The sequence below is a fragment of the Hyperolius riggenbachi genome, chromosome 9 (genome assembly GCF_040937935.1).
Source record: "Hyperolius riggenbachi isolate aHypRig1 chromosome 9, aHypRig1.pri, whole genome shotgun sequence".
Classification (NCBI taxonomy): domain Eukaryota; kingdom Metazoa; phylum Chordata; class Amphibia; order Anura; family Hyperoliidae; genus Hyperolius; species Hyperolius riggenbachi.
In genome coordinates this window covers 272,715,800-272,728,565 of record NC_090654.1, presented here as the reverse complement: position 1 = coordinate 272,728,565, position 12,766 = coordinate 272,715,800, and the positions used below count along the sequence as shown (strand labels likewise).

At 46.9% G+C, this 12,766-nt stretch overlaps 1 protein-coding gene across 1 annotated transcript in view; it reads left to right on the top strand.

The window, feature by feature from the left end:
• RPS6KA5 (ribosomal protein S6 kinase A5) overlaps positions 1 to 12,766 on the top strand; it is a 128,096-nt gene that overhangs the window by 89,838 nt on the left and 25,492 nt on the right. The window contains exons 6-9 of the mRNA XM_068252255.1: positions 928 to 1,011; positions 4,364 to 4,467; positions 8,223 to 8,373; positions 10,106 to 10,267. Coding sequence (XP_068108356.1) covers positions 928 to 1,011; positions 4,364 to 4,467; positions 8,223 to 8,373; positions 10,106 to 10,267 — 501 coding nt within the window. The remainder of the gene's footprint in view (positions 1 to 927; positions 1,012 to 4,363; positions 4,468 to 8,222; positions 8,374 to 10,105; positions 10,268 to 12,766) is intronic.

Here is a 12,766-nt window from a genome sequence, read left to right as displayed (position 1 = left end):
ACCAATATTTAAAGATGCAACTGGCCGCATCTATAAGTAATACATTGTGTGCATGGGGGGCCGGTAAAAAAGCCTCAGGGGGCTGCATTCGGCCTGCGGACCTTAGTTTGAGGACCACTGCTCTAAAGGAACATCACCGCAAGCCTGCCTCTCATGAAAATTTGACTTTAGAAGAAAGTCAGATTTTTCAAGGTGTGATTAAGGGAACCGGGGAAGGGAGAACAAGTAGAGGAATAATGGAGCTTTTATACGCAAAGTAAAACTCCTGTAATTCTAAAAACAAAAACAAAACAACATCGAAAAAGTCATATTTAGGAGTAGGAGGATTGATAATGGTTTATTTTATCACTGTTTTTGGTTCAGGTTTGCTGTAATCTACCTGGCGGTACTCCCGCCCTACGTTAGGGCTAGCCGCCTGGAGCTCTATGCAGATTATAGCGTGCAGCTGGCGTTTTTACTCACCTCCCAGGGGATCCAGGAGTCGATAACCGTTCTCGTTCCTGTCCTCTAATGCTCTGAATCATTCTGGTGAGATCGTTGTCTTCGATCTCACCAGAGAGTTACAGCACCACCCAGAGGACGGAGGTAAAATTTCCGCGCTGGAGCCCAGGGAGGTGAGTGAGAGCAGGGGCTTCTGGCGGCATCGTTTTTTCCTGATTTTAGAGACTGACCCTAAGATCTGGAAATAATCATACCGCCAGGGAGGTTAATAATACTCACAAGTAAAGATAAGTTCCTCCTTTTGAAAGAAAAATGTTTCTGGGTTGCTTTCTCCAGTGTATGTGCTGTACAATAATTTGGATTTGATGTGTGAAAATATTTTATATACTATTTTTTTTTTTTTTTTAGTCATCTTTGATGATTGACAATTTGCTGGATATTTTTTTTTAGCTTCTGTGACACTAATAAAGGATTTCTTCTCCTCAGACTGAAAGGACGTATTCCTTTTGCGGGACCATAGAATACATGGCGCCGGAGATCGTCCGAGGAGGGGAGGCTGGACACGATAAGGTTGGTATCCTCTCTGTAGTCTGTAGGTAGGTGGATAGTATTGATGTGTGGTGCACTACAGTTGAAATGTAAAATAGCATTTACAGTGGAACCTTCTACCCGCTTCCTCAGGTCAATACAAACAAATAACCTTAAACAGGAGTCATGTGGGGTCCAAAAGGCTTTTGGGGTCTAAAAGACGCCCGTGCCCCCACACGACTCCTGTTTAAGGTGATTTGTTTGTATTGACCTGAGGAAGCGGGCTGAGACCCGTGAAACGCGTTGTCTACAATTAACTACTTTATAATAAAGACTCCTTATATCCTATCCGAGTGAGTCTACTCTAGAGGTAAGACACCTCTTCCTATATTACTGTACGGTAATTATACTTAGACCCATTAGTAGAGAATCTGGGCGCCTCCCCAAACTTCTTAAACAGTTAACAGAATCATTACCATCTATCGGTGTGTGTGTGTCTTTAACAAGGAGCTTATCCAATGACAGTAAAGCAGGCCATACACTGGCTCGATTCGCGGCCGTTTCGACAGCAGATTCGATCCTGGGATCGAATCTGCTGCCAATCGTTTGCGGTAAACGCAGCCGCCGATCCGATTTCCTCCCGAAATCGGATCGGTCCGTCGATCGCGCCGTGCGGGAAATTACCCTCGATCGCCCGCGGGTAAAGTGCGCGTCGCTAGCGGCGGCCGATCCGATCAAGTATACATTACCTGAGGCTGGCTCCCGGGCGTCTTCTCCGCGCTGCACGGCTTTGTTCCGGCTCCATCCATCCCGGCGCTTCCTGTGTCACTGCAGTGACCAGGAAGTTCAAATAGAGGGCGCTCTATTTGAACTTCCTGGTCACGGAGTAACACAGGAAGCGCCGGGATGGAGCCGGAACAGAGCCGTGCAATGCGGAGAAGATGCCCGGGAGCCAGCCTCAGGTAATGTATACGGGGGGGGGGGGGGGGGACAGGCGGCAGGAGCAGCTCAGCAGATGGTGAATCGGTTTCAGGCTGAAATCGATTCACAATCTGTTTGCAGTAAAGGCAGCCATACGATCCCTCTCTGATCAGATTCGATCAGATAGGGATCTGTCAGCTGGTCGATCTAATGGCACATCGACCAGTGTATGGCCACCTTTACTGTTTTCATGGAAAAGTGACTTTGCACAGTCTCTACACTCAGATTAAGTACAGTCCCATGCGCGCCTCCAGGACTTCTCAAGAGCTGCTGCAACACTATGAAACTTCCTACCTCCACCCATTAGGGCAGCCCCCTCCTTCAACATCTTCAAGAAGGCCCTCAAAACTCACCTTTTCACTCTGGCCTACCACCCCTCACTAGTTCTCTAAACTCGCAGCTGAACTCTGGTCCCCTACCTTTCGTGTCCCTACCTCTCCCTCTAGCCTTCGGGCAGGGTCCCCCTCCTTTTGTGTCCTACCTGATCATGCACCTTCATTACTGTGCACCCATCCTATGGATCTGAGTGAACCGAACTTGCCTAATCTCCATGCTGCCATCCAGTGACTGACTAAGCATTACCTGGTACTCATACTGTGCTGCGTGATCTGGTCTTCTTGTATTCCTGTATTGTCGTATTGCCGTATGTCACCCCTAAATATTGTCTGTAACCTAAACTAATGTCTAGCGCTGGGTAATATGTTGGCGCTTTATAAATACAAAAAATAAATCCTGCAGCGCCAAAGGGAGAAGAACTATCAGCTCAGTTGTGATGACGTGACGCATGTATGCTTTTTTTTTTTTTTTGTGTGTGTGTGCTTGTATATTAAGACATTGCTTGTATATCAAGTCAATATTTCACAAACATTTTTGCTGGTACTGCAAAGTGCTCTTGAACAAAGCTACTCTCTATCCAAGGTTTTACTGTATTTTCCTCGTTTGTTGTACAATTGCTGGAACTTATCAGACTTGTAAAGCCAACAATTATGTCTAATATTTAAGACATAGAAAGAGAGTTAACAATATTAGCATTGGTACAGTGATGCAAGGGATACAGGTAAGGCCTCTTGCACACTGCAAATGATTCCGATTCAGATTCCGCTTTTTAATCAGTTTTTACATCCGATTCAGATTCCGATTTGCAATGTGCAGGGAGCAAACTGCGAATCAGAATCTGAATCGGATGTAAAAACTGATTAAAAAGCGGAATCGGAATCGCTTGCAGTGTGCAAGAGGCCTAATACAGATATGGGAGGCTAGGGGTTTGGAATAGGGGGGTCTTGAGTTCAGGAGAACAGCTTGGCGTTCCTGTGCCTGGAATTGTTGGTGGGTGTGGATCTGTAGTGCCGGCCTGATGGGAGAAGGTTGAAGTGGTGACTGCCGAGGTGGGAGGGGTCGTTTTTTACCCTGTTGGCCCTGGTCCTCAGTCTAGAGCATACTTGTCAAGCTCCGGCCCTCGGGCCAAATCTGGCCCTCGGAGCCATCAGATTTGGCCCTGAAGGGGTTTCCCCACTTTGCATTATGTTTGGCCCACTCTAGACCACCAGGGAAGTTATACCAGAGGTGAAGCCCTAGAACACCAGGGAAGCAATATGGGGGAGCTAAGTAAACACCATGAAGCTGTATAGCGGGAAAGCACTAGACACCAGGGAACTATATAAGGTAGTGAGGACAAATTGACACCAGGAGACTGTATAGTAGCTGAAGGGGGGGGGCATTAAACCCCTGGGAACTTTATAAGGGAGAACGTTGCCCTGTAGACATTGAGGTTGGCCCCAGTTTGTCCCAGTGTACAATTTCAGCCCACTCTGTATTTGAGTTTGACACCACTGGTCTAAAGCAGGGGTGTCAAACTCAAATTCAATGGGGGCCGAAATTGTACACTGGGACCTAGTCGCGGGCCAACCTCCATGTCTACAGGGTAACTTCTTCCCTTATAAAGTTCCCAGGTGCCTGATACCCCCCTTCCAACCCTTATACAGTACCCTGGTGTCTAGTGATCCTCCCTCCTCTATATAGTTCCCTGGTATCTAGAGGCTCCCATCCTCCCCTACACAGTTTCCTAGTGTTTAGTGCTTCCCTCCTACCTCCCCATATGGCTTCCCTGGTGATCTAAGGCTTTACCTCAAATATAGCTTCCCTGGTGGTCTAGAGTGGGCAAAATATAATGCAAAGTGGGGAAACCACTTGGGGGCCAAATGAAATGCCTCTGAGGGCCGGATTTGGCCTGCGGGCCGGAGTTTGCCATGTATGGTCTAGAGGTATGGAGGAGGTCCAGTGATGGCAGGGGGTGTCCCGATGATCCTCTCCGTAGCGTTGGTGACTCTTTGGAGTTTATACCTGTCATGTACAGAAGCTCCTGCATATCAGGAAACCTAAACAAAGAGTCCTGTGTTCTTGTTCTCATTTTCAGGCCGTGGACTGGTGGAGTTTGGGGGTTCTCATGTATGAATTGCTGACTGGAGCGTCTCCTTTTACTGTGGATGGAGAGAAGAACTCTCAGATGGAAATTTCCAAGTAAGTCCAACATCTGTGAGTAAAACCTCCATCTACACCACTGGGGTAGGTTGAAGCACCACATTTAAGGGCCACCCTCACTCCTTAGAGCTGTGTAACCAGCTGTAATTTTCCAAAAGTGCTGAACACCTGAAATGAGAGGGATATGTATAAAGGCAGCCATATTTATTTCCTTTTAAACAATACCAGCTGCCTGGCAGTACTGCTGATCTCTTTGGCTGCAGTAGTGTCTTAAAGGAGTTATCAGCCAAATTTTAAAAAATGAGCTTTACTCACCTGGGGCTTTCTCCAGCCCCTAGCAGCCGACTGTCCCACGCCGACCGCTCCGCTCTGCGCCGCCGTCCCGGTCTCCAAGCACGGTGCGGAGGCTTACCCCGAGGTCATCCTCACTGCGTCTGCCGCTGTCAATCAAGCCCACGTTATACGTGGCTTGCTGCGCAGGCGCAGTAGTTCTGCACCTGCGCATTAAGCCGCGTACAACGTGGGCTTTGACAGCGGCGGTTCGCGCAAGCGCAGTAAGGACGACCTCTGGGTCTGCCTCTTCACCATGTGCGGAGACGGGGATGGCGGCGGAGAGCGAAGCGGTTGGCGTGGGACAGTTGGCTGCAAGGGGCTGGAGAAAGCCCCAGGTGAGTAAAGCTCATTTTTTTTAAATTTGGCTGATCACTCCTTGAAGCATACACCTGAAATAAGCATGCAACTAGTCCAGCTACACTTCAGTCAGAGCACCTGATCTCCATGCTTGTTCAGGGTCTATGGCTAAATGTTTTAGAGGCAGAGAATCAGCAGGACAGCCAGGCAAATGGTAATGGTGTAATTGCCTAACGACTGCGTCATGCCAATGGGCGTGAACGCGGTGGCAGCCCCAGAACCTCCTAACGCCAAGTGGCGTCAAGTCCTGGAGCTGCAATTTAGCAAGGAACGCATGCGCATCGTTCCCTGCCGGTTCACGAAACTCCGCTACATGATCAGCCTGCTAGCTGGGATCGCGGCTAGCAGGCCGTTAGTAAACGAAAGGTGAAAGAAATCCCCTTTGTTTACATTCGTACAGCGCTACTATCTAGTGCAGCGCTGTACAGGGGACACTCGGCTGTCCCTCAGAGTGGCAGGGGATCGAAGCTCTCTCATAGGCTGATGCCTATGAGAGGCGGAGAAGAGGACGGATCACTGTCCTAAGCAAATCAGGATGGGGGTGGGAAGGAGAGGGAGAAGGGAGGGAAAAATCAGGCACTAAAAGCCTGAAGAAAAACACAGGATTGCAGGAGCGATCAGAAACCTCCAAACGAATACCTGAAAGCGGTATTGTCACTATAAAAATCAAATTTCAACAGCAACTGGTCTGAGTGTATTAAGTGATAAAGATGCTAATCCTGCATTCAAAACTTTCAAAACTTTTTCTGCTGTTATGATTTGGAGGATCACATACTTAAGGAACACTGGCCCTTTAGTAGTCGTGCCAAAGAATTGCATGCTGGGTTTTTTTTTAATCTATAATCTATTCCTCCTCTTCCCTTTATTTGCCTGCCAGCTTCTTATCTGAAACCTAATCCCCTACTCACTTGTGTTTACAAGCACGGCTGAGGCGACTCAGCGATTGGAGGAGACAAGAAAAAAAGTAAAGGGCAGAAATGATTTTACGAGTTAGCCTTAACTGTGAGCAAAAGACATGGCCCCCACCAGGAACAGAATTCTCGTAATTTACTATATAACATTCACTGAAATCAAAACGTGGATAGTATAATACATGTGTTGTATAAGTAGATCAAGTATTTATCTACCGTATATTCCGGCGTATAAGAAGACTTTTTAACCCCTGAATATAATAGACCATACTGGGCCTGCGCAGTACATTCCTGGTGCCATCAGCGGGAGTTAGGACACGGCAACGCAGGCGCAGTGGTTTTCAGACTTTAAAGTCTGAAATTCCAGAAGTGAACCAGAGGCGGGGCCGGAGCATTGGGGAGTGGCTGCACGGGCACAGGATGCCTGCGGGGGACCATTAGAAGCCCCGGGTAACTTCAACTCATTTTCCTCCGACCCCCCCCCCTACAGTATCCCTTTAAGGACAATAAAAGGAGGTTAGATCAATTTGTGTGCTTAGTAGTAGGGCTGTGCAGCAACCTGACAAAGCTGCACTGCCCTGTGTTGTGAAAAATGGCCTGGTCACTAGGGGGCTATAAGCCTGTGGTCCTGAAGTGGTTAAAGTGTACCTGAAACGGAGTAATGTAGAGAATCAATACTTACCTGGGGCAGGTGCAAATACTACTGCGCATGAGCAGAATGCTTCTGGCGACAGGGGCGTGCGCAGCCAGGCCGCGCATGCGCTGCACAGTGCGACTGAAGCCCTGTTACTGGGGTCTATTGCAGAGAAGCGGAGCCATCCGGAGGAAGGCGAGAAAGGCAATAGTTCATGGGGCTGGAGGAAGTATCAGTGCTTTACTTTACTCGGTCTCAGGTTTCCTTTAAAAGGAAATAATTGTTAATGACCCTGTAGTTGTGGGTAACTATGATCCTGTTTGATAATAAGGCTACACACTATACATCCTAGCGTATACATTTATAAAAGCCATGAGCTAAAATGGGCACCAATTCACAGGTTAGTAGAATATCTGTAAATGTACAAATCTACTACTCTGACTTAACGTGGATCCGAGGTGAACTTTTACTTATTGCGTAATTGTGTTCCTTTGCTATTGTTTATAGGGCATTCCTCAAGCCAAATACTTTTTTGTTTTTGTTTTAATACTCTAATTCCCTAGAAACTAAATAAACCACGCCCACCGGTTTTCAGAGAGCCTTGGCAGTAGCAAGGGCTCATGGGAGCTCAGTCTGGGCAAGAGGAGGAGGAGGTGTTACTAGCCATTGATTTCAGAGGCAGAGGGGAGGAGGGCGGATTGGGTTTTTTCACAGTCTGAGTGCTGATGGTGCAGATAAGCTTGCCTCTGTGTACTGTTTACAAACAGCATGGCTGCTGTCATTGTATCACAGGAAGAAATAATCATATTCTATTAAATCTGTTTGCAGCTATATTTGCTGTGTGAACTATCTAAACTTTAGATAAGATATATAGACAAGTTACTTGTTATAGTTAGTTTTTCATCTCGGATCCGCTTTAACCCTAACCTAACTCTCACATGAGACCTCCCTCTCCTACGCCTAACACTAACCCTCCCCCCCCAACCCCCTCCTAACACTAACCTTCAGCACTATATGCCAGGAGTTCCACTATAGTATAACAAAGCGAGTGGAATATGAAGGCTGACCTATTTCTTTACTTTTAAACAGTGCAGGGTGCCTGGCTGCCCTGCTGATTCTCTGCCTCTAATACGTTTAGCCATAGACCAGTGATGGCTAACCTTGGCACTCCAGCTGTGAAAAAACTACAAATCCCATCATGCCTCTGCCTCCCCGAGTTATGCTTAGAGCTGTCAGAGTATTGCAATGCCTCATGGGATTTGTAGTTCCACCACAGCTGGAGTGTCAAGGTTAACCATCACTGCCGTAGACCCTGAACAAGCATGCAGCAGATCAGGTGTTTCAGACTTTAAAGTCAGATCTGACAAGACTAGCTGCATGCTTGTTTCTGGTGTTTTTCAGATACTACTGCAGAGAAATAGACCAGCAGGGCTGCCAGGCAACTGGTATTGATTAAAAGGAAATAAATATGGCAGCCTCCATATACCTCTTACTTCAGTTCCCCTTTAAATATATCTGGCTCTGTGTGTGTATTAATCCCAGTATTTCTTTTCATCCAGGAGGATTTTGAAAAATGACCCTCCGTATCCCCCAGAAATAAGTGACGCTGGTAAAGACTTTATTCGATTCTTATTGATGAAAGACCCCAACAAGCGCTTGGGTTGTGGACCAGGGGGATCAGATGACATAAAGAAGCATCCATTTTTTAAAGTAAGTTTTGCACTGCTGATTCGTGTGATTGATTTTTAGATTTGCGTTTTTGTCCATCACCATGTGTGGTGGTCCTGCTACTCCTGTGCCCAGGATAGTTTGAGCTAATGTTTGCATCTTGGAATTGGAACAATTAAAGTGGACCTGAACTCATACACAGGACACAAGGAAAACGCAGATTAATCCACCCTGTTTATGTTCAGTGTGAAGAGCCGGTCTAATTTCCGAGCGATGTTAAAACCGCGCCGGGCATTTGGGCGCAGCCAGTTTTGCCATAGGCTGTAGTAGGAATAATGACTCTAGGAGCGCTCCGTGAGTAATTTGGGCGCTTTCAAAAGACGGAGCTCAAATTACTTCTAAAACGCTGTAATTCATCTGCCAGCAATAGCTGCAAGCCGGATGACATCTTTCCCCCACTATTCATGGTGGCCTGGAGGGGGAATAGTAATTACCGCCGCCGGGGCTTGTGCAGGAGCATGGTAAGCCGTATATAGGCTGCATCCTGTTTCCAAGTCTCCCGGCGGCTATTTTGTAGGTATGCATTTAATTTCCCCTCAGCTCCAAGTAATCACAAGTGTAATCTGATCTATCAGCTGGGTCAGCACAGGAATCATAGCAAAAAACAAAACAAAACACGAATTAACCCTTCGCACACTCGCATGCAAATGTTCAAACAAATGCATTCGCAGTTTCACTCATCCAGACACCACTGTTATCCCTGCAGCTAAGTTAAAAGCCAGGGTCTTAGTTCACAAAATAATGCATTGTCTTGCTTTGTCACCTACACTGCGCAGAAATACCCAGGTAATTGTAGGTGTCCTAACTGTAGCCCTGTAACATGCATAGTGCAGACATGCAAGCATTCTGTGTTTTTTTTGTCAGCATGCACACAGCTTATGCTGGTGTATGTGCATGGTGCGCATGGATACATTACGTTAGCTCCCTTGTGCGATTGGTATGATGCGCTATCTGTCCCAGGAGAGGACGTCAGGATGTGTGCTCCTAATCCCTAGATTGGCTTGATGCAATGAATGTTTGCATGGCTGCGCTATGCATGTTACAGGGCCAGCACAGTGTAGGTAATTAAGAAAGAGAATGCATTTTCTTGTAAACTAAGACCCCGGCTTTTAACTTAGCTGTAGGGATAACAGCAGTGCCTGGATGAGTGAATCTGCAAATGCATTTGTTTGAACATTTGCATGAGTGTGCAAAGGGTTAATTCCTTTTTTCTTTTTTTGGGCTGCAATTTTTCCCTTTACGTTAATAACTTATTTAAAAGCGCTAACTAGAGGTGATGTGACTGGTTATATATGTGTTTTTCTTAGCACAGGAATCATGGCATCCTCCGCAGCCTTAGTTGATTTGTAAACACAGGATGCTAACCCTTTGCTTCCATCAAAGCAGGAAGTAGACACACTGCCTATTTATTGCAGGAATTGTATCAGCTGTAACAAGGAAATGTTTTTCTGTAAAGGTTATTATGCCGTTGCTTATCTTTTAGAGCAGAGAGGAAGTTTTGAGTTCAGGTCCACTTTAAATGCACTTCCTGTAGATTTTGATTGGCTTATTTACAGGAATTGTTAGCCAAAAAATTGTATTTTAATTTTTTTTTTTTTTATAACTTTATGACTCGGAGTAATTTGTTTTTACTTATCTAATAAACATACATTGGACAATCTATTGCAGAAATACTGTAATGAGAGATCCTTGAAAGCTCTCCCTGTTTTCACAGAGCATAAATTGGGACGATTTGGCAGCGAAGAAGGTCTCGGCCCCCTTTAAACCCGTCATTAAGGACGAGCTGGATGTGGGGAACTTCTCGGAGGAATTCACAGACATGGATCCCACGTACTCCCCCGCCGCTATGCCTATGAACGCCGACCGCATATTTCAGGTAATGGGGCTTGGCACGGCGGGTCCGATGCCAGCAGCCGGCTGTGTGTGTGATGGGATCCGGCCGCAGCTTGCACAACTGTCTACCGGAGAATACGGGGTCACACAGCTGGAGGCTCTGCTAAGAACGCTCTGTGCCTGGGAATCGCACAGACTGCGGGATATGGGGGGGGAGGGGGGGATCCGGACACACAGACTGCTCACAGGAACACGGCTACTGCCTGCTGGAGAACCCCTTACTAACCTGCAGTTTACTGTACAGCGCTTCCAGCATTGGAAAATCGAAATCACCCTAGGAATCGCTACATATAGCGCTGCAGCGATTTTAAGGTGCTGCATCGATTCTTAGTGGGTTCCACATCTTAGGCCTGGAACCCACTAGCAGCGCTCTTCTTTTTTGATTTGAAAAGCTCTTGTTGTTAATGTGATGCTAAGTGGGTAATCCCACTTGAGGCATGTGAGTTTTTTAAGGTCCCCCATAGCATTACATTAGCAAGAGCTTTTCAAATCACAGGCGCTTAGAAAAGCACTGCTAGTGGCTCTCAGGCATTAAAGAGGAACTCCAGTAAAACTAGTGTAATAAAAAAGTGCTTCATTTTTACAATAATTATGTATAAATGATTTAGTCAGTGTTTGCCCATTGTAAAATCTTTCCTCTCCCTGATTTACATTCTGACATCACATGGTGACATTTTTACTGCTGGCAGGTGATGTCAGTGAAAGGAGATGCTGCTTGTTTTGTTTTTTTGGCAGTTGGAAACAGCTGTAAACAGCTGTTATTTCCCACAATGCAACAAGGTTCACACGATGTGATTTCAGAACCATGGTCCTGACATCACACTGTGGGAGGGGTTTCACCACAATATCGGCCATACAGAGCCCCCTGATGATCCGTTTGTGAAAAGGAGAAGATTTCTCGTGGGAAAGAGGGTTATCAGCTACTGATTGGGATGAAGTCCAATTCTTGGTTACAGTTTCTATTTAAAGATCGTCTGAAGCCTCCGAAAATGACACTTTTTTTTTTCTTTTTTTTTTATTCCAGTCTTGTTAAGCATTAATCAGCTAGCTGAAGCGCCACTATCCCGTGGCAAAACGAGACTTTACTCACCCTGAAATGCCCGGGGCAAATCCTGTTGGAGGCAGAGCTTTGAGTTGCAGCTCTGCGTCCATTCGCGTCAATCTCCCGCGGATCTCCACCTCCTCCGCCCCTCTGTCTTCTTTCACTGAGAGGGGCGGGGAGGAGGTGGAGATCCGCAGGAGATTGACGCTAATGGAGGCAGAGCTACAGCTCAAAGCTCTGCCTTCCCGTGCAGCAAAATCCACGACCAGGAAAGTCGTGGATTTTTTCCCCGGTATTTGGGCGTGAATAAAGCCTCGTTTTGCAGCGGGATTGCGGCGGTTCAGCTAGCCCATTTATGCTTAACAAGACTAGATTTAAAAAAAAGTGTAATTTTAGGAAGTTCAGAGTCTCTTTAAGCTGTGTACGCACACTAGCCAAGATTCCAGCGTGTGTACAACAGGCGCTGACCCCCCTTTCGGCTGCTTAGCCAGCAATCAGCCTGGCAGATCACATTGGCCGAGCACCGGCCGAGACTATTGTTCTCCCAACTCCCCTGGCTTTCATGAAGACGCCACATCCACGGCATTCTATCACCCCTGCCCCCCCCCCCCCCAATTGCAAAACATGCCACTAGCCTACAGGCAAGCGATGTATTTGTACAGCCTCGCCCCTGCAATGTCAACCGTGGAGGGGTCCCAATCCCCGCCGGGTGACACGCCTTGTACATGTGTATGAAGCTTTTAGATAAAATGAATTACTATGTTGGCGGAATTTATTGCTGTTCATCAGTCGCCGTCATGCACAGGATGGAAGATTTGTTTTTTCCTCATCAGTTTTTCACTTTTGTGGAAGTGATACTTCAGTCCTATCTGGACAGATTTGTTATAAACAGTAAATGGCCATAAATCCATCTTAGCTTTTCACTTCTGCGCAGAACATCGACTAATGGTAATGTGGTATTCTGGCAGAGACAATGGCACTCGGCACTGAGAGTCAATAAGAAGGCTTTATTTATATTAAAAAAGGTGCATACGAAATGTACAGCATTGCACAGGGTACCTGCACCCGAAACTGTGCAAAATGGTGCAAGGGAAATTTGGACCATGCGCCGCCATAGGTCGTAATTGGGCACCATCAACAGACTGAGCCCAAATTACTTTAAAAACAGTGTAAGCCGACTTACTCTTTCCCCGGAGTCCACGGCAGCTATGGGTTGGGAATATTAATTAAAACCGCCGGGCAGGGCCCGATTTACAACTCGGGAGCCTGTAGGCAGAGGCGTTCTGGTACCCTAAGCTCCGCCCCTCTACACAGGCCACACACCCAACCCTGGCCTGCATACAGGCCATAAAATTGTTGGCGGGCGGGACCACAGGTTGGCAACTGAACTGTGTGCGGCTGGGAGACGCGATCGTGGCGGCCCGTGACAGCAATCGCACT